Source organism: Clinocottus analis, unplaced genomic scaffold (genome assembly GCF_023055335.1).
Source record: "Clinocottus analis isolate CAN_PGR_092001 unplaced genomic scaffold, fCliAna1.0.p SCAF_29, whole genome shotgun sequence".
NCBI lineage: Eukaryota > Metazoa > Chordata > Actinopteri > Perciformes > Cottidae > Clinocottus > Clinocottus analis.
The window spans coordinates 734,616-755,000 of NW_027176031.1; the positions used below are offsets into that span (position 1 = coordinate 734,616).

At 42.6% G+C, this 20,385-nt stretch overlaps 1 protein-coding gene across 1 annotated transcript in view; it reads left to right on the forward strand.

Moving 5' to 3' along the window:
• Positions 1 to 8,892: 8,892 nt before the first annotated feature.
• LOC137795605 (persephin) overlaps positions 8,893 to 20,385 on the forward strand; it is an 18,982-nt gene continuing 7,489 nt past the window's right edge. The window contains exons 1-2 of the mRNA XM_068593182.1: positions 8,893 to 9,016; positions 18,775 to 18,836. Of these exons, the coding sequence (XP_068449283.1) occupies positions 8,893 to 9,016; positions 18,775 to 18,836 (186 nt within the window). The remainder of the gene's footprint in view (positions 9,017 to 18,774; positions 18,837 to 20,385) is intronic.

Below are 20,385 nucleotides of genomic sequence, written 5' to 3' on the forward strand. Positions count from 1 at the left end.
TACTCTTCTGTTCTTTTCTTTTTTTCATCATTGCAGCATTAGAATTGTTCAAAATCATGTTTTAGAGAAAAAGGAGAACCGGAAAGACATTCAAAAGTCATATTAAATGTACTTTAGCAATGTTAATCAACATATAAATGTGTGCTGACAGTGACACAACAGTCATGTGACACGAGGCCACGGCTCACTTGGACTGAGTGAGAGGCTTTAACATCTGCTCTTCTTTTTGTGGATACCTCTTTGTTTCCCTTTGTCCTGCATGATATTCAACGTGTCCTATAGTTTGCAGATGAATGTTTTTCTGGCCTGTAAGAGGAGGATGTTTGTCAGCATCCAGGTGCTGTTTCATAAGCAGGAGTCAGATGTTTATGAGTGAATGGAGGTAAACATGGTGGCTTCGGTGAGTCACTGTGTGTTGAGTCAAGTAAAGTCAGAGTCATCTCCACTCTTAATGACCACTTAGTGAAGACAAACAGACTAAGTGAAACCACTTGTCTTCGTCACATAGTGTTTGTCGTCACAGCCTGGGTTTTAGAGAGGAATACAATTTTCTGAAAAAGCCTCTAAAGAAACTTCTCGTGAGCTTAGTAATTATAGGAACATCTTTGAAACAGAATTGTCTTCACATTCTTTCTGGTAAAGACATAACGTTCAACTCTCTCAATGAGTGCTTTTTATTGGAGATCTCCTACAATCTGTAACTTGTGACTGTAACTCTGGAGTCAGTCTTCACATGCTTCACTCTAAACATTCTATAAAGCTTTTGAGTCCAATTAAATCAAATCGGACAAACAAAACCGGGACAATTACAAACCCATAACACATTTCTTCCAGTGCAAAATTCTGCAATTCTTCAGTTTAGGAAATTTTTCCAAGAAGAATATGTAAATGAGCGATGCAGAATGTCGGGAAATCTTATTTGAATAGCCTAATATCAGCTCAATGAAAAGATCAGTAACTTGAAGTTATGAAAATGAATTCTCACAAACAGAATGAATTTCATTTAGACCTCTGAATGTGAGCGTGTCCCATCAGGACCCTTGGGGACTGCTCGTCTTCACCACTCACCAGTTTGTATGCTCCTCACTAGTTATGCAGACGACACGGTGCTGTACAGACGACATGACTTAAAGACTGAGAATATGCTCTTAAAAAGGGTAAGAAAATAAATATGATCTTCCACGTGTCACCACCAAAAGGGTTCTTAGACAGAGTAACATAGCTCACAAACAGGAGTTGGTGGAGATCAAACTGATGTATTAATATGATCATTGTGGAATTTTCCAATTTATGTGCTTGGCTGACGCATTTTAGGATGGTGATGCATTTTAGCCACACAGACTGCCAATTCAGTCCACCACTTTGGCCTACACTGAAATCAACCATTAGATGGCTTACCGTGATGATCCATGGTCCTCAGTCGAGGAACAGGGGTCATCATGGTGCCTTAGTGGAGGACCCTGCTAACTTTGACGATCTCTGACAGTTCATTCAGCACCTCCAGCAGGTTGATGGTCTTGGTTCAGTTATCTCAACAACTATGTTCATCCAACACATTTTCATGCCAACTTGAAACATATGACACCTGGTCTGGACCCCTGGTCAGGTCAGGACCTCTGGTCTGGAAAGGACCCCCGGTCCGGACCTCCGGTCTGGACCCCTGGTCTCACGCTAACGCTCTGGATAGTCCAGCACGTTAAACTATGCAATCCACTACGGTTAGCACATGGTTCATGTTGTGAATTCAAAGAAAGCACTTAGTTAGCTTTAGGGGAACATAACGGTTGAGCTCAAAATAAGCACAAAACTAAGTAAAATAGCAACAGCGTAACTTAAGTCCTTAAATCCACATAACTCAACAACACTTTGAGAAAGGAGCACCGGTCTCCTGATTGAAAGTCCTGTGTTTGGTAAATGGTGTAATTACACTTTAGATGGTAACATGTACGTTCATAATAAGTCGAACTTTGAAGTGTAATCTACTCAAGCTGCCTTTGTTTTTCAAATGAAAGCTTGATGTGATATAAGATAAGAATGTTATTCAAACCTCTGAAGCCGGGACAACACAATGTCAGCCCAATAAAGGTCTGAAGAGATGTTTCCTCCATGTCGTGTGACGCAGCACCTGTTCTCCTCACGAGAGACAGAACCAGCAACATGTTGTGACATTGACCAATAGGAGCACAGATGTTTACATGGAGAGAAGAGAGAGAAGATATGTTGTTGATACTGGACCTTGAACCCTAAACCCTGGACCCTAGACGCTGGACCCTAGACCCTGAACCCTGAACCCTAGACCCCTCACCATCAGTTCTGCTAGTTAAGCCTGAGCACAGTGGCTCTTGCAGGCTGTGCTCTCTTGTTTGGGGATAAACTGAATGTGTGTTGTATCAACATTATTATTTCAACCCATGTATTGGTTCTGCATGTAGAAAATATAATCCAGCATGACCTTAAACTAACTGCCTGCTGGGAGGAGGCTGATTATTAAAAATAATGTTAAAGAACAGACTTCAGTGATTTCCAGCTCTGAGGGTAACGGGTGACTAACATCAGAGGAATGTGAAAGGGAAACTGGTACTGAGACTACGGGACATGTTGTACATCCTTTATGATTTGAAAATCATAGAAGAGTTGATTTACAGCTGCAAATTCCCACAACTCCATATTCACCTTCATCATTTTGTGTTGTGCATGGCATTTTATGACAACCCTGTCACTGAATGTGGACTCGATCCAACATGCATCTAAGACACTTGAGCTGCTCTTGCCAGGGCAATATGAGCCTTCATACAGGAGCTCTCTATTTCCATGTTCCAGGGTTGTCATGTTCCTCAGGTGGTAGAGCAAAGACTCTGAGCAGAAGATGACAGGAGGCGAGGTGAGGAAGAAAAGCATCTTTTACTAGGAAAAGGTCGTACACTGGGGGTCAGTCCAGGAAGGCCAAGACATCCGCCATGGAGAGGAAACAGCCCCTGGACTCTGGAGGAATAGCATGTTGTGAAAAAGCCTCTCATTTTCTCAAAGAAACACAAAAACAGAGTAATGAGGGAAAAAAAAAACATAACGCTGACGTGGGAAAATAACGTGGCGTCTGTCGGGTTCAATGTTCCCCAGCTACATATTCCCTTATAATGACACATGAAGGAGAGATTTTTTGCTTCAATGTTTGTTTCTTCACTTTTGTGTCTAAATGGACTTTAAACCATTCAAACTGCATTTTAAACATTTATCTCTTATTTCTTTTATTCAAAGTGCAGCTGTGACGACGGCCCTTTCCTACCTCCTCCTCTGAGGACCGGGGCCCTGAAGGACCCATCCTGGTGGAACCTGTAGTTCACACTTTGTCGTTGCAGTTTTCACGACATGACTGTAGACATAATTTAGTATTGGTGTCTGAACGGCAGTTGAAAGCCTGAACACTTGATATGCTAAACAACATGTGCAACGTAGCGAGCGATGACATGTTCCGTAGTTTCTATCAGACCACAAGCGCTTGAGGCTGTTGTGTTGTTGCAGCTTCAGGAAGCTGAGGACTGAACCAGATTTAGACTGTGAGACCACAAACAGCCTGCTGTGGACAGAAGGAGCAGGTGGCCACTATTAAAAGAGCTCCTTGACCTGGACGTCTTCTCATGCAGTGTGTGTGGGGTCACTGGGTGAGTACACACAAACAGAAGCTCCTCACTACTCTGTAGGTGGCCTGGTATGACAACATGGGAACGTTGGAGACGCAGAGGGAACGCATTCACATACCACGCTGCGAGGGCCGGCCCGGCTCCACTTTACCTCGTCAGTCCCTTTTTCACCTGTGAAACCCGAGCCGGGTCCGATCGTCCCAGACCATCATTTAGTTTTAATTAATCCTGGAGCTGCAGCAGCGTGGCTGCACAGGCTCCGGTTGCATTCCCCTTCATTCCCAGTGACAAGCCTGCGCTCCACATGTAGGGCTCCTGCAGACGGAAGCCATGCATCTGTCTTTATCTGTTATCATATAAAACATCTCTGCTTGCTGGGTTTTTCTCATTGTTTTTTCTTTTTTTGCCGCTATCTCTATTAACTGGAAGTTTTGTGTCGCTTCACTGGACTTCCATAGGTTCACACTAGCGGTGGGGCTGTCAGTTGCTTCTTTACTCCAAAGAGACGGCCATTTTAAATTGCATCACTGCGCAGCATCAGGTCCTAACATGCTTGTGTAGTTAAAAGCAGGTTTGCTTCTGAGTCCAGCTCAGAACACTTTGCATGCGGCCCAGCGAGAAACACTGGAAGGCTCCGAGTGTCTGTGATGCTTCATGCTTCCTCACAAAAGTGCTGACTCAGACTGCTGAGCCTTCGTTAGCTTTCTCTCATGGCAGGTCTGTTTTTTTTCTTTCTTTGTGTCGCTCAGAACGAAGATAATGCCAACGACTCAGCTTCTAGCACCAACTCCAGACCTTTATTTAACAAACATGCTTTTGGTCTGACGTTTCAGAAACAGCCATCTGTTTTCTACATTTCCATAACTTATGCAGACAAGAGAGAGACTTACAGATGAGTGACCTCTGGCTGGAGGTTTTCTGTATAAGTGCGAGTACATGAATGATTCTGCATGAATGAAACACCACCGCCTCATTTCCAGAGAAACACCTGGAACATGTAGCACACAGTGAAAGACTGAATGACTTCCCAGATGCAGTGATGCTTAGTCATTTGTGTTTGTACAAATCAACAAACTAAGGTGAGTTTGGTGAGAAACTAAGTGGGCGTGGCCTTTGGGTTGCTGGAGCTTCTGAGGATGTTGTGACTGAATATAAACATTCTGCTTTTGCTTTGTTCATGATTGTAACAGTGAATAAAGACCTTTAGAGGAACACTACTGGTTCACACTGTTTTCCCACAATAAAGCTTCTGTCTTCATCGTTTGAACTTCTTTTCTTTCAAACGTAAACTTGTCTGCTTCTCTCTAAAATCCTTTGCTTTTCTAAAAATAGATCAAATACCTTCAAAGAGTTCGGTTAGTGAAAGTATGTGCACCGCTTCGGGGCGGGGCTTAGCATTCATTGAATTGTGTATTTCCGCAGTAGTCCATGCAGGTAGAGACGCAGGTGTCGGACGCTGTTACTGTAGTACATGTTGTAATGCGACCTCACATCTCTCAGCACGCCTGATAACCCCCAAACGCACCACCTGTCACCAGGCAGCACCCTGAGCAGCACCCGTACTCCAAAAGGAGAGAATGATGGAAAACCAAAGCAGAACCTGTGACCACGGCTGCATGCTTCATTGTGTTTCATGAAGTCCGACTGTTGAAAAAGAGTCCACCATCCTTCAGCTGAAACCCAGGAATGCAGCGGGGCAGATGTCCTGACCTGCATGCCGCCAGCTGGACCCTGTTGGACCTTACGTGACCACCCAGGATACCTGTGACCTGGTGGACCTCATGGGGCTGCAGAAGAGTTGTGCAGCGTCTCCATCAGACAGAGAGAGTCCATTGAGATCGTGGGAGGTAGAGCTGGAGCAGCTGATTGCAGGGTAACGCTCAGCTTGTGGTGGTGATCAGGGTTATCTTGTCAGCGTGCTTCTGCCCGTGCCTGCCCTCCCTCACATCAGCTGCCAGTAGTAATTGGCCGTGACTGAAGAAGCATGTCGTGTTTGGCAGTGGGCTTGCTCCTCTACGTCACTCTTCCACTTTGCTCCATAAAACACATGCTAAGTAGCGGTTTACAAGCAAAAGCTGCGTGGACGTCCTCTGTGATAGAAGGTCACGCAGGTTTGTGCGACCTCTTCCCAGATCCCATTTCCTCTACATTATTCATCCCACGCTAACACACTGTTTGTGCAGCTGATGAAAGACATCATGCAGCCGGGCTGAACTGAGTTTAAACGGGTATTGAAATAAACATGAATTCATCCATCAATTCCTTCATGAAGGGTTAACCCATCATTCTGCTGGCGAGTAAAAGTTAATTATATCCTTTGGGAAGTGTGGAGGAAAGGATTGATGATGTCTTGCTCTGTTGGGTGAAGAGTTATGGGGAAATAATCAGTCACATGAGGAGGAGGAGGAAGAGGAGGAGGACCGACAGGGAAGGAGTTGAGTCTGTAACGACGTGGATGTTGGAAAAATCTGTTGCTTGAAAGTAACTCTAAAGAATTCAAAGCGCCCGAGGCGAGGTTTGATGTAATTATCTGCTCATTATGTCAGCTTGAATGATGAAGAGCAGCCTCTCCCACTGGAGACGGCGTGTTGACTTCTTCTGTCGGTACGGTCACGGCTGGAAAGCCCACAGGAGATCAAATCACTGCACGAAACCAAGGACGAGTCCATCTCAGCTCAAAGTCTACTTACTGGCTCTCAAGCCTCTCACGCTATCTCCCCGCTGCTCGTCTCAACCCTCCAGAGGTCAGACGGGGTCAGCGGACTCTAAACGTAGTCGTGTGGTGTGTAGATGCTTTCTGTGCCACCAGAGAACAGCTTAGAACAACACAGTGCTGAGTCACAATTAACTTTGATTCAAGTAAAAACTCTAAGATGGACAACGTCGTGGCTGACCTGTCAATCTCTGTAGTCCCGCCCTTTGACTCTAAATGACCATATGTACAGCTGAACATCGTGCTGTATCCAAGAAGACCATGAACAAAATTTACTGAGGTAACACAATACTAAATAAAGTAGCAGAAGTGATCATATGTCTCTAGTCTCATTTTATTAATGATTATTTTTCCTGAAAATCTATAAATGTTGAATATTCTTTCCCTTTGAACATCACAATACTGTGGGTCTGTAGACCCCTCCTCTCTCCCTCTCAACAGGGCGCCAATGTCTGGGCAGGTGGGCTGTGGTTTGCCCCCCAGTCTGGCCCGGCTGTTCTTGGGGAGCAGAGGTCCGGTACAGACTCCAGCCTCACTTTTGTCTGCTTGTTGTCCCAGTTCAGTTTCCAGTATAGCAATGCTTTCATTCAAGCAGTCATTGGGTTCCACGTGTTCCACTTCAGTTGAACAGTCCCAGAACAGAAAGTGACTTGAAAGTGACTTGAGTTACACAAAGAGTAAGATCTCAGATTTGAAGTCGTCAATCTGCATTTCCTCCTGCAACAGCTTCAGTGTCTCTGGTTGAATGAAAGAACCTGATGGTCGTGATGACGTTCCACGCTTAGAACCGAAGAGTCACCATGGACACTGAACAAAGACCTGACGCTTCCTGTGTGGAAGGTTTTATACTCATATGAAGTCTTGTGTTTAGTTTTATATTAAAGTATTTATTTCTAACTAGACTCAGCAAGTTGATTTTCCCACTGAGGGAAAAATCTAAAGTACATGAACTACTTCTCCTCCCAGTGCATGTTCTAATAGGAACGTGTATCACTTTACTTACACCTTTCCCTGCAAACATCTAAAAGTCCTTGTCCTTCTCAACAGAACTCTGATAGTCATCGCAGTAATGACTGAGTGAGCCTTCATGCTCTGTTGAGGGCCTGAAGACCTGAGCAGTGAAGTCAGCTCTCTGTTTCATAATATAATAATATGAAAAGGAAACTTTCAACATTCATTACCTCATTCCGTGCACTTTACTTTAACTTTACCTTTATTCTTATTATTGTTATTATTATTGATCGTTATCCCTTTATTTCTTATTTTTTAATTGCATCGCTAATTATTTACTGCATATTTACTGCACCTTACTTATTTACTTACTTATTACTTGTTCTTATCCAAATGTTATTTTACACTTTCTCTTGTATAGTTACATGTTCTTTGTTCTTGCTGCTCTTGTTGTTGTTGTTGTGTTGTGATGCACCTTCCGCCAGGACAAATTCCTCATTTGTACTAACTCACGTGGCAATAAAAAAGATTCTGATTCTGAGGAAGCCGTCCCTCATGGATTCATAACATCATGAATACCAAACGGAGTAAGTGTTGCGCATGAAAAAGATAGCTGGAGACGAGAGAATAGGACTTGTTGAAGAGACGAGGATGATGAAGGTGACCCCTGATGTGATGTGAAGGTCAAAGGTGAGGAGGTCTCTGGTCTCACTGAGCAGGTTTCCATGAATAAAGAGCTGAAGCTCCAGGTCACCCCCGGGTGCTCCTCTGAGTCGCTGTCTCTCGCCCCACTGCCCCTGCAGAACTCTCCACCGACCCCCCCCCCCCTCCACACACACACACACACACACACACACACACACACACACACACACTGGACAGCCTTTCCAGCTGAGAGGACATCCGTGGGCTCAGCGGCCCATAGAAGGAGCTGCAGCCTGCAGAGGGCTTCATCTGCTGGTGCTGGCTTGGGGGGCCGCTGGAGATGCTTCTGCGGAGAGGGGGGGGGGGGGGGGGGGGGGGGGAAAGAAGAGGGGTTCCAGCAGGGCCACAATCAGCAGAGGGTCTAAAGGGTCGGGGTCTATCTCTCTGAGTCACAGGATGGAGCGCGCAGCAAACAGATTGTTTATTATGTATTTATATACATATTGTTTTTGTTTTTACTAGCAGATACAATTCAGGGAACATAAACTTTATTCTCACTCAAAACGATATAAAACTCATTTTATTACTCTCACGGTTCTACAATCTACACATGAGGAAATTATTATTAGTTATTAGAAGCACCCCACAGAATAATGTGGGAAATATAATATGAATGTACTTCAGCATTCTGGTGTCTCACACACACACACACACACACACACACACACACACACACACACACACACACACACACACACACACACACACATCTGGATGTGAAGCTCCAGACGGCCCACACCTGTCCCGCTCGGCTCAGTTCGGCTCGGCTCGGCTCGGCTCGGCAGCTCCCTGCAGACGGTATCCGCTCCGTCCCGGTTCAGGTCTCGCTGCCCTCTCTGCTGGCTGCAGCGGGAGGAGGAGCCCCGCGCCCGGCGCTGCGCCGCCATGCCCCGGGAGATCACCGAGGAACCGACGCAGAGCTCCGCGGACCTCCTCCGAGTGCGCGTGGACTATTCTTTCGTCTCCTCACGCGCGCACATGACCGGGAGGACGAGACCCGGCGGCAAAGGTAAGCCGGACGAGTCCTCTGACCCGGGACTAGTCCTCTGACCCGGGACTAGTCCTCAGACCCGGGACAGGCTCTCTGACCCAGGACAAGCTCTCTGCAGACGGGACTAGTCCCCTGACCCGGGCCATCTCCGCAGTAGACTAGTCCCCTCACCGGGACTAGTCCTCAGACCCGGGATAAGTCCTTTGACCCGGACCAGCTCTGCAGTAGACAAGTCTTCTGACCCGGGTCCAGCTCCAGTAGACCCCATGAGGCGCTCCTGGGCTGCGAGGCGTTATGAGTTTGGTTTTATCGGTTAAATGTTCTTCACGTCGTTCTTGATGGCCAGACCCATGATTATGAAGGACGTAATAAACTATTATAAATATATATTTACTATATCTGTTATTAGTCTGAGTAAAATGAGAAATGTAAATGTAAAGCATACAAATTATCTTCCTTTTGATAGTGTTTTTTCTCACTAGCATTCTTGATGTGTGTGTGTGTGTGTATATATATATATATATATATATATATATATATATATATATATATATATATATATATATATATATACACATACACACACACACACACACACACACACACACACACACACATATATATATATATATATATATATATATATATATATATATATATAATGATATATAAATATATATTGACTGTATGATGTAATGATATATAAATATATATTGACTGTATGAATGCACGTGCATGGAGCTGAGATTCTTATTGATGGACAGAGAGATGAGCATGTTGCTACTTTTTACCTTCAGAGATGAAATATTCAATTATGTTGCTTATTGGCTAGTTGTATATATTCACCTGTTGTATATGTTATTGTTTTAAATGTTGTGAATATAGTTTATTTGGTGGTAATACTCTCACTGAGACAGGAGGAGACTGAGGCATCACATAGAGCTCAGAGGACTTGCTTCCTAGTGTCTATTTTAGTGTTGAGGCAATATTTAACAGCTCTGTGTTCACAGAATCACAATCTCTCAGCCAAGAATATTACACAGGGAGGAATTTGACTTGAGATGCTTTCACTTGAGAAGCTTTATGTGGACAGGACAGAGGTTACAGAGGACACGTGGACAGTATAGAGGTTACTTTATAGCAATGCGTGATCAAAGCTGGAAAAATTAAACAATTTGAAACATTGATTCTAAAGACTGTAAGGTGAAAAGGCTTGTATGGAGTTCAATGTTTCATTAAGCAGGCTTCATATGAGCACACACTTTACACTTCCAGGAGTGTTTTGTTCCCTCAGTGTTTAGTTTATTGTTTTGGTTTCATACACAGATATATGTCACAAGCTTTACAATTACTGCTCCTTTCGGCAGCAGACACGTGATGAATCCACTCTGCATCATTTGTCCAACAACAAACAGCAGCTCAGAGACTTTCGGGTCTAAAATACCACAAAGAGTTTCAAGGTCATGGAAATACCAAACAGTCTGAATGCTCCACCTGTTCACTAAACTGAGCCGTGTCAGGTTTACTGGACTAAAGACTGAAGCTTCAATTGAACTTGATTTGGAACAGTGAACCGGAAAATAGGCAGATTGTGTTGGTATCAAACCATCAAGGCAGATTTAAAGGGAAGGCTGCTTTAAGTGCTTTAAAGTCACCAGGAAGCCATGCTGCATTCAGGCCCGGCGCTATGGGCGGGCCTTGGGGTGCAGAGCCCGCCCTGGACGGACAAGCCTGTCTTTCACTTATCACATGTAAAAAAATAAATCACAATTACAAAAATAACTATCTATATAATACAAATAACTGTGAAAAAAATAAAATTTGCAACTTTTAGCTTCACCAGGGCCCTATTCCTCGTACCCTGCTTACTGAGTGAGCTGGATCATTTTCAGGATAAGATGATGTAGATCAGGCTTTTCGGTTCCTCAAAGGAGTTTAGATAAATCAGCATAGCGACACATCGGACAAAAAGCAGCACCCTTCCTCATTGATGGAGCGATAATGGTTATATTACTTTTGTAGGGAAAGAGTTCTTCCACATCGCCAAGATCCGTTCTCACGTCATGATGACTTCCTGTACAAATCACATACTGTCTGTATCAGTGGCAGGCTGTGGTTTTAGACCTAGGGCCTTCAATGAGCCATATGGTCCACATCACGGGTGGACTGGGAGGAAAAAGTGTCCCTGGAGTTACTGTCACAGACCGACACACTGGCGTTCATAAGCTCCACCACACGACTCCACCACGAGCATACGGGGTGAGGGGACTGACCCGCGGAGCCGCTCCACATGACAAGAATTAAAAAAGAAGATGCCGTGAGCAAGGTGCGCGCTCGCCAGCCCGAGCTTTAATTGCGCAACGGTGTTTCAGATCCCTCTGACTCGCGCGTGCGTTAGACTCCTTGGTCCGTGTTTCAAGATGGGAGCCCTTCGCGTGGGCCGATCCCCGCCCTGGTGACGCAACACGGTTGATGTGCACTAAGGACAGTGCGCACCGCTCCACAGTGGCTGGCGCCGGGAGCAAGGGTCGCGTCCCTTCCCGGCGGGGAGAGAAGTCACAGCAAGCACATAATCCACGGCCCTGGGCATCTACGAGGCCCGGACACGGGCGCTTTTAGCACGCTGCCGGAGCCGGCGTGCCACCTTGGCCCGAGCCTTTCCAAGTCGACCCAGAGCCGGTTGAGAAAGTTGAGAAAATGCGCCCGGCGGGCCCCGTGACCAATCACACGCCCAGGGTCTCGAGAAGACTCTTCCATGTATTTTACCCAGGCTCCTCTTACATAGAGGAAGAGAAGTAAAATGTGATTGGATAATAAATGCTGTTATACAGGTCCCGAGAAGCCATACGAGAGGCCTGAAGGAGCAGAGGAACAGATGAAGCCATGAGGGAATAAGCTAATATGGAAAAACATTAGCATGTAATGTATTTACGAAAAACAATTACATTATAAAAAACCTATAACTTTTAATTATTAAAAAAACAAAAACGATATATAGATATCTATCTATATCTGTTTCCTTTCATTGCCCTGACTGTAAAATGTCATTTTGAACAATTTTGAAGCAACATTCCCCATAAAAGTAGGTTCAGAATTGGATGTGCAGATGCCTATCAACGGCCTACCGTGAGCAGACACAGGCCCGATACAGGACGGGGGCTGTTATGTAACTGTAAGCTAACATCCTGGACTGTTGTTGGAGCGCCACTGTGTCAGCTGTGTAGTAATTCAGCTCTCCTAGAATGTGAACGCAGGTACTGATGTTTGTGTTTCTGTGCCATTTGTGTTTTGCTAAAGAATATAGAAAGCTTAATATAAAGTGAAGGATATTGTTGGAAATATGGCATAAGTTCAAATTTTTAAACATAAGAGGGATGGCACTTGTAGATTTAAATGTGTTACTCACTCACATTTACAACCGTCCTGCCTGTGTACAAAAAAATTGTATTTTTGTAAATAGCTCCACTGCCATGGGAACTTACACCAAGAAACAAGAACATGCTACTGCATCTTGGTGCTGGGCAACATCTGCTCGGCCCCAGTCACGCTCGCATGCTGGGAAATCAAAACAGCTCCCACTTCATTTATAAAAGCTCATTTTATAGAAAAATGTCTCTGGACATATATCAATGGGTTCAGACAGAGTACGCTGTCTCCGACGTTTCTAGACACATAAACATGGATTGTACGCATTTTGTTCCATAGCACTTTTGATGAGACGTCAGTGTTCTCACACCAGTTATCGAGAAATCAAACCTACTTCAGGGAGCTTTGTCGATAGCGATTACATTTTGGCCACAATAGACTTATTAAATACTTAACAGGCAGATAAGAGATGATGCGTTCATCCTTCACACGTCAGTTACATTTGATTCACGCTCCAGCTTCTTCTTCTGAGTGCTTCATATTGTCTTTTACACTGAGACGTTTACAGTGGACATATTTGTGAGGAAGACATGAAGCGTGTGTCTTAAAAGAGACCTGGCGGGACTTCTTTATTCATTTGTTTTTACTCAAAGACACTTAAAAAGTTCCAGAGTTGACTGGTTTGTGTGTGTGTGTGTGTGTGTGTGTGTGTGTGTGTGTGTGTGTGTGTGTGTGTTTGCTGCTGTCAGAGTGGTGTTAACAGGAGATATAATCATGTACAAACATTCCTGTGTGATGTCAGGATATCTAATTACATGTTATGTGACAGAGTTTACAGAACAGTTTACTTCCTGTTTTTGACCTGTAGATAGATGACATAGATGACTTTTTTCTGATAACATGAGTACTAATAGAAGTACTGGTAGAAAATGTCAGTGATTATGAATATTAAGGTAAATTTGTTAATTGACAGCCTTAGGCCTTAGCCTTAAAGGGCACCAGCTACACGAGGTAGGGCACCAATACACAGAAGGTACCCGACGGCACGTTTTCTCCACTATAAGGGCACTTCATCAACTTCATCATGTTGTATCTACTTCAAGAGCATCCTAGAGCAGGAAGAGCATTGTAGAGCAGTTACTATATATATATATATATATATATATATATATATATATATATATATATATATATATATATATATATATATATATTCATCCTGTGTATTTATTTTGTATTATTTTATATTTATTTTGTGTATTTTTTTGTTGGCTATGGTTACAACTTGTTTTGCACTTGTAACTCCATGTTTTTAGCAGCGTGTGCAGGTTGGATCAAACCAGTCTGATATGGGGGAGACTCTGGGTTTTGAGGACATCCTACTGAATATATTATTCACAACTGAACTGATTGCGCGTTCTGCATGGCAGGAAACAACTCGGGGTCGTGACTTGTGAGGAGAATTGAGTGCTGCTTCGTTTTCTGTAAAGCATTATATTTTTCAGTATTTACCTGATGAGATCATCACAAGAAAAGTTAATTTTGTATATGAATCCTTTTGAATTGCACATTTTTTGTTTTATCTACTTAAAGAGCATCCGAGAGGTCATTTTATCATGTTTTCTCTACTTAAAGAGCATCATAGAGGTCATTTTATCATGTTTTCTCTACTTAAAGAGCATCCGAGAGGTCATTTTATCATGTTTTCATCATTACAAGAGCACCATAGAGGGCACTTCATCATGTTTTAACCATTTAAATAGCATCCTAGAGGGCACTTTATCATGTTTTCTCCACTAGAAGAGCATCATAGAGGGCGCATTATCATGTTTTCTCCATTACACAATAGGCATCTACTACAGGAAAAAAGTTTAAGTTACACGTCTTTTCTCCTCTGAACTATCGTAGCTGTATGCAGACATTAGCGTGTCATTGTAGGCTATCATTCACACACACACACACACACACACACACACACACACACACACACACACACACACACACACACACACACACACACACACACACACACACACACACACACACACACACTTACTTTTGCTGTCTTCTTTTACTCTTTTACATCTTGGTGGACATTTATCGAGTCTTTGTTTCTGCATTATTCGAAGGTTCCACTTACTGTACGGAAACTTCTCCTGGTTGTAATTTCCTTTTATTATAGCGAGTGAACTTAAAAGCATTAGCATTTATCATGCTATAAAATGTTTATTCAATATTTCGGAATTAACCCCAGATCCTTTGAAGGATGTTTTATTAGACCTGTGAATTACTGTTAGAGAAACTTTTGATCAAATGAATCCTCACCCAGTTAAAACTGGTCTCGTATTACTTTAATACAAGTCGTCATGGCAATCTGCCTAATGTTCTGCCTTCAGTATCCACTGCTGGAGCTGGTCTACAATCTGTGGACTAGAAACCCACATATAACTATAAAACAAGGAATCTCTTCTTTACAACGTGGGTCCAAGCAGTTGGTCTCTGGAAGGCCTCCTCTCCTGGGTGAAAGCAGTGGTGGGCCATCAGACTGTCTGCGTAACTTTTTGTTTTTACATCTGCAGTCGTATTTAATTAAACACAGCGCTGTTGCTGCTGCTGGTCAGACGGGCCTGGGGCCGAGCCTCTGCCCTCCACGGTGCAGCAGCTGCTGGAGACGTGTGTGTGTGTATGTGTGTGTGTGTGTGTGTGTGTGTGTGTGTGTGTGTGTGTGTGTGTGTGTGTGTGTGTGTGTGTATGTGTGTGCAAGGTTTTAATTTTGTTGGATTGTTTTGTTATTACTAAATGTGACTGGTTGTTTGGTGGTTATTTGTAAAACATGCATTGTTGATGACAGAGATGGGCGGCATTTCTATTACTTGTCTTTGAAATACGTATTTCAAGTACTTTGAGTGCTTTGTAATTTGTATTTGATAGGGCCGAGTAAAAATCTAACGTAACTTGTAACAAAATACTTAAGAGTGGAGTAATTTTGTATTTAAAATACTCAAAATACTTCCTTCACGAATCAAAAAACAGTTTACTTATCAAGCTCCTTATTGTTCGATTCAACACAACCCTCCCCTCTTCAGCTCTGGTTAAGAGACTGTTAAATTGTATTATGAACATGTAAAATGGACATGCTCTTGTATTTGTATCAGTGGCGGGGCGTCAGGGCCTTCTCAGCCTTCTCTGGTGGCCTAAACAGAATCACAAAGTTATGACTATTTTATAATTTTATATATATATATATATATATATATATATATATATATATATACTGTCTATATATATATATATATATATATATATATATATATATATATATATATATATACATATATATATATGTATATATATATATATATATGTATATATATATATATATACATATATATATATGTATATATATACATATATATATGTATATATATATATATATATATATAGACAGTATATATATATATATATATATATATATATATATATATATATATATATATATATATTATTTTTATTTTTTTATAATTAAAAGTTCAGATTTTTTATAATTGTTTTTCACAAATACACTAGATGTATTATAATATTTTTTGCCTATTAGCTTATTCTCTCCTGTCACAGCTGCCCTCATCTGTTCCTGTGCTCCTTCAGGCCTCTTGTATGGCTTCTTGGGACCTGTTTAACAGCATTTCACCTGTCTTCCTCTATAGAAGAGGAGCCTGGTTAAAATACATAGAAGAGCCTTCTCGAGACCCCAGAGGTGTGATTGGTCACATGTCTATAACTTTGCTTAGTTACACTGACTTTGACTCTTCTTCCTTTTTGTGGGGTTTACCAGAGCTTTGTGTACATTATATAGCTCAAACATGAATGCTCTGCTGTACCAAATTGTGAGAAAACGCCCAGCTGACCGAGAGGCGCTGCATGGGTGAAGGTCATCATGTGTTTGTTTCACCCACCTACACCACCCAGATTCTTCCTTAATGCTATTGACAGTTGCTCTGCATCTTAACGACGCAGATGGGTTTACATTGAGCTGAAAGCCAGCTGCGTCTCATGCAACCGCTGAACGCACGCCCTCGCCCACGGTCTTTGTTCTCTGGGTCACCAGTTTTTTGTGGATTTTGAATGAGTTGAATTTCTGTTATTGTTGTTGCCACTCATGCTGGACTCCTCTTCTGTTTATAGAAGACAGACGGAAACATAAAACATATCAGTGGCGGAGGATTCCTGAACGGAAGAAGACCTTCTGACCGCCAAGTGTACAAACATAGCAAACACTTTGATTCACGTAACTGCTCGGGTGGCCAACTTTCGCACTTCCAAATATATACCAAATGCGGCGTGCTGCGGTGCCAGGGCGGTCTGGTATGCTATGTGGATTTAAGTGTATGTTTATATTTATTTAGAAAAGCTCAATGCCATACTGAGGGGAAACCCTCAAAATAAATGATCAAATAAATCCCAATTTGGACCTTTTTCAATGCGTATGTCTTGCTGCCGTAGACTGTTTCTAGCAGTCCAGAGCCCTGACACGACCAGATGGAGATCTTTAAAACAAGTGACTCATCTACTGAAGGCGTGCTTGGAGGTGTTATGAGCTCTGTGAGCTGGCAATTAGCCTTCTGAGTGCAACTGTTGCCACTTCTCAGTAACTGGTAAACAGAGTGTTGACCCTGGCATTATCTGCTGAAAGTGCTATGATGTGCCTAGTTTCCAGTTCATGCTTTAGCAGACAGTTCAACAAAGCTCGATGTTTTCATCACCGTCTTCATCAAAGCCTGCACTCCGTCAGGCGCGCACAGGAAACACTGTTCTCTTCCCCTCGTTTGAGTCAGAGACAGAGCATCCACAATATCCTGCACAGTCTTTGGTCCTAAAACATCTCAGTGTTCTTCCCGAGTGCCTCGTCTTAACAAAACAAGCTGCTGTTGTAGTACTTGCTGCAATTTTGTCATTTTCCGTAGCAAATGTCAAGGATACCCATATTGCTTGTCCCATTTAGCTGGTGTTGCGTTCTTGTGCATTTTTCAGCTGAGTAAGATCGTTCTCATTTCTTTTTCTTTTTTCAAGTCACGGCCGATAAATTTAACCTGTGGCGGGCCGTCAGTACCTGCTAAGCCTTCTCTGCATCACAATCACAAAGTTATAGCTATTTTTCTCATCGCACAGCTCATTCAAACTTGAAGCAGCAGCTGCAGACTCTTTCTGTGGATACTGTGACCTGCTGACCTCCCCGCGGCGCATCTCACCCTGCTTGGCCACCCGAGGCACGATGGAAAGCAGGTCTTCCCAGACATGTCCTCTTTTCCAGACCTAAAAGATGCGTCCGGCAGGGATTTAAAAAACGTCCAGGATTTTTTCTCGGTGGATATTTGTGTTTCTCTGGGTCTTTCACAAACTAGTTATTACGCCCTGACAAGTTTTGAAACGGTATATTACGTTTCACCTTCTTGCGCGAGCTCTGACTGTAGAGAGAACTGTCATCGGTCGACCGATCTCAGGGTTGCCAGATGCACGATAATTATCCTCCAAATACGACTATTTTGAGCCTTTGGTACGATACTTCTCCATTTCCAATCTGGCAACACTGAGCACCTTGCCACCTCCACTCGCGACGAATATCCTGTTACGCTCTGAAGAAACTAGTTTGGCATAAAACATCACCGCATCAATAATCGACTGGAATTTCAGCGACAAACTTTTTTTGGAAGTTTAGCACGACTCGTTCTTTTTTAGGAGCTAAAGATTGCGTAGATGCTCGACTGTGGAGCGGGATGAAACGACAACGGGGTTCACCTCACATCCTATAGCTGCATTGTTTGCAACTTTGATACTTTGCAAGGAGGTTGGCATCATGAACCTGTCCAAAGGGGCTCGAAGCCGAGTTATGGAAGAATAAAGAAACCAATGTGGCCGTCCAATCGCAAACAAAATATGCAATATGGTGTTACACATTAGCATTACCTTTACATAACGTTGTAGAACAGTGCAGCCAGCAGCACAGGGCCAGACGGGACAACAAAGTGAACGTGAGACTGACCAAGACGGGTCAGAGGCTAAACACTGGACAGGTCTCTGTCTTGAGACTAGTCGTGGCTCTATAATTGAAGTTACTGATCTGAAACGGAAGGAATTGTCTTGTACTTTAAGGTTTTTCACGATAGCATTGCCTTTCCTTTCTTAACCACATGGGTTATGCAAAACATTTCCTTTAATGAAGATTTATGTCTTTTATAAACACCACTCACACTGAATGAAAGTGAAGCTGAATTGCCGATGGCATGAGCATGACTCATCGGTAGAACTTTATTTCAATTAATAAAGATTTTAAAAAGCCAATGTACCTTGTTATTACAGTGAAGAATAGCCGGTATGAATGAAGAGAGTACTTATTATCATTTTGTGTTTTTCAGATGGGAAAACCTGGTGGAGGCCGGAGGCGGCGACTCCCCAGCATCACCTGAAGAACTGGAAGGTTAGCTCTGCTCCTACTATACTCAGGGTGTGTTTCCCTGTCAGCTGGCCAGAGACGGAGTGGTCGGTAAAGAGACGGATGCCGACAAACATCCTGAACGAGAGAATGTATGAGAATCAGAAAGAAAAGGAGGCCAGCATGATTTGGCCGGCAGACTGTTGCCATATACGTTTCACCATCGAGCCAGTTTCCACTACGATGCCCATTTGATCTGGTCCTAGAGCTCCTGCCAGACGCTGCAGAGAGACTCATTTCATAAGTGATGTTAAAATATTAACCTTACCTGCACAATGGGATGGTGTCATGTGTCAATTAAGTAAGTAAAGAGGTGCAGGTGTTGGGCTGCAAGTATCCCACAGGGCCCCTATAGGCGACACGGACACAATTTCCATGTGAAAGAGGATCATAAAGATTATTCAACATGTGTGTCTTTATTTTACCTCGTTGATAAAGTTATCTCTGCACCTGACTGATGGATTCATGTGCAGTATTTTTATAGACCTTTCCAAAGCCTTCGACACAGTAAACCATAATATTCTATTGGAAAAGCTGCTTAAACATGGATTCCATGACCTTGGATACAAGTGGTTAAACAGTGATGTCACCAACAGAAGACAGTTTGTTTGTGTTCAAGGTTTTTACTCAAGCAAAGCTAGGCTAACATGTGGGGTTCCACAGGGGTCCATTCTTGCTCACGTGAGAAAGTATTTTTGTTTGCAGACGACACAACCCTCGTTCTCTCATTCACGTTTAATCCACTATGGGAGCGAACGCTGGTTTACTGCCTATGCTACATGGTTCACATTAAAGAAGCTATCTTTGAATATAAAACATTCTAATATTATTATTTTCAGTGGCAAAAAATCTTACGCGAAGGATTTGAACTAAGATTGAAATTAAATCTCTTGAGATGATTCAAGTGTTATGTACAACATTTCTAGGAATTATTATTGATAAAAGTTTAAGTTGGAGAAAACTCATTGATAAACAAACATATTTGTATTCAATTCAATTCAATTCAGTTTTATTTGTATAGCCCAAAATCACAAATACAAGATTTGCCTCAAAGGGCTTTACAATCTGTACAGATGACATCTTGTCCCAGGACCTCACATCGGATCAGGAAAAACTCCCCCAATAAAGATAATAAAAACTAGGGCTTGGTAAATTAACTGATGATGATTTTTCTGCGATTATTCGAAATTTATCACATTATGCGCCAAATTCAATAATAAAGTAAAAACTAGCGTATTGCACACTTTTATTATTAAGTAATCTTATCAGAACAATATAACATTCACTCTGGAGCAACAGCAAGTTAACATACATACATATATCATTTATAAATCTGTTTTCAGGTACTGTTCAGTAGTAAGGGTCCCTGTGAGGGACAAGCCACTCCTTCTTTGGTCCATGTTCAGTCTGTTGCTTACCTTAAAGATGTTAAAGACCAGCAATTGATTCACTTTATACAAAAGCAATAAGTGCTTTTCATGTTTTCAGTTCAGTTTTTCTTCCTTAGTGAGAAAAGTCCAGTCTGTGTTGTCTT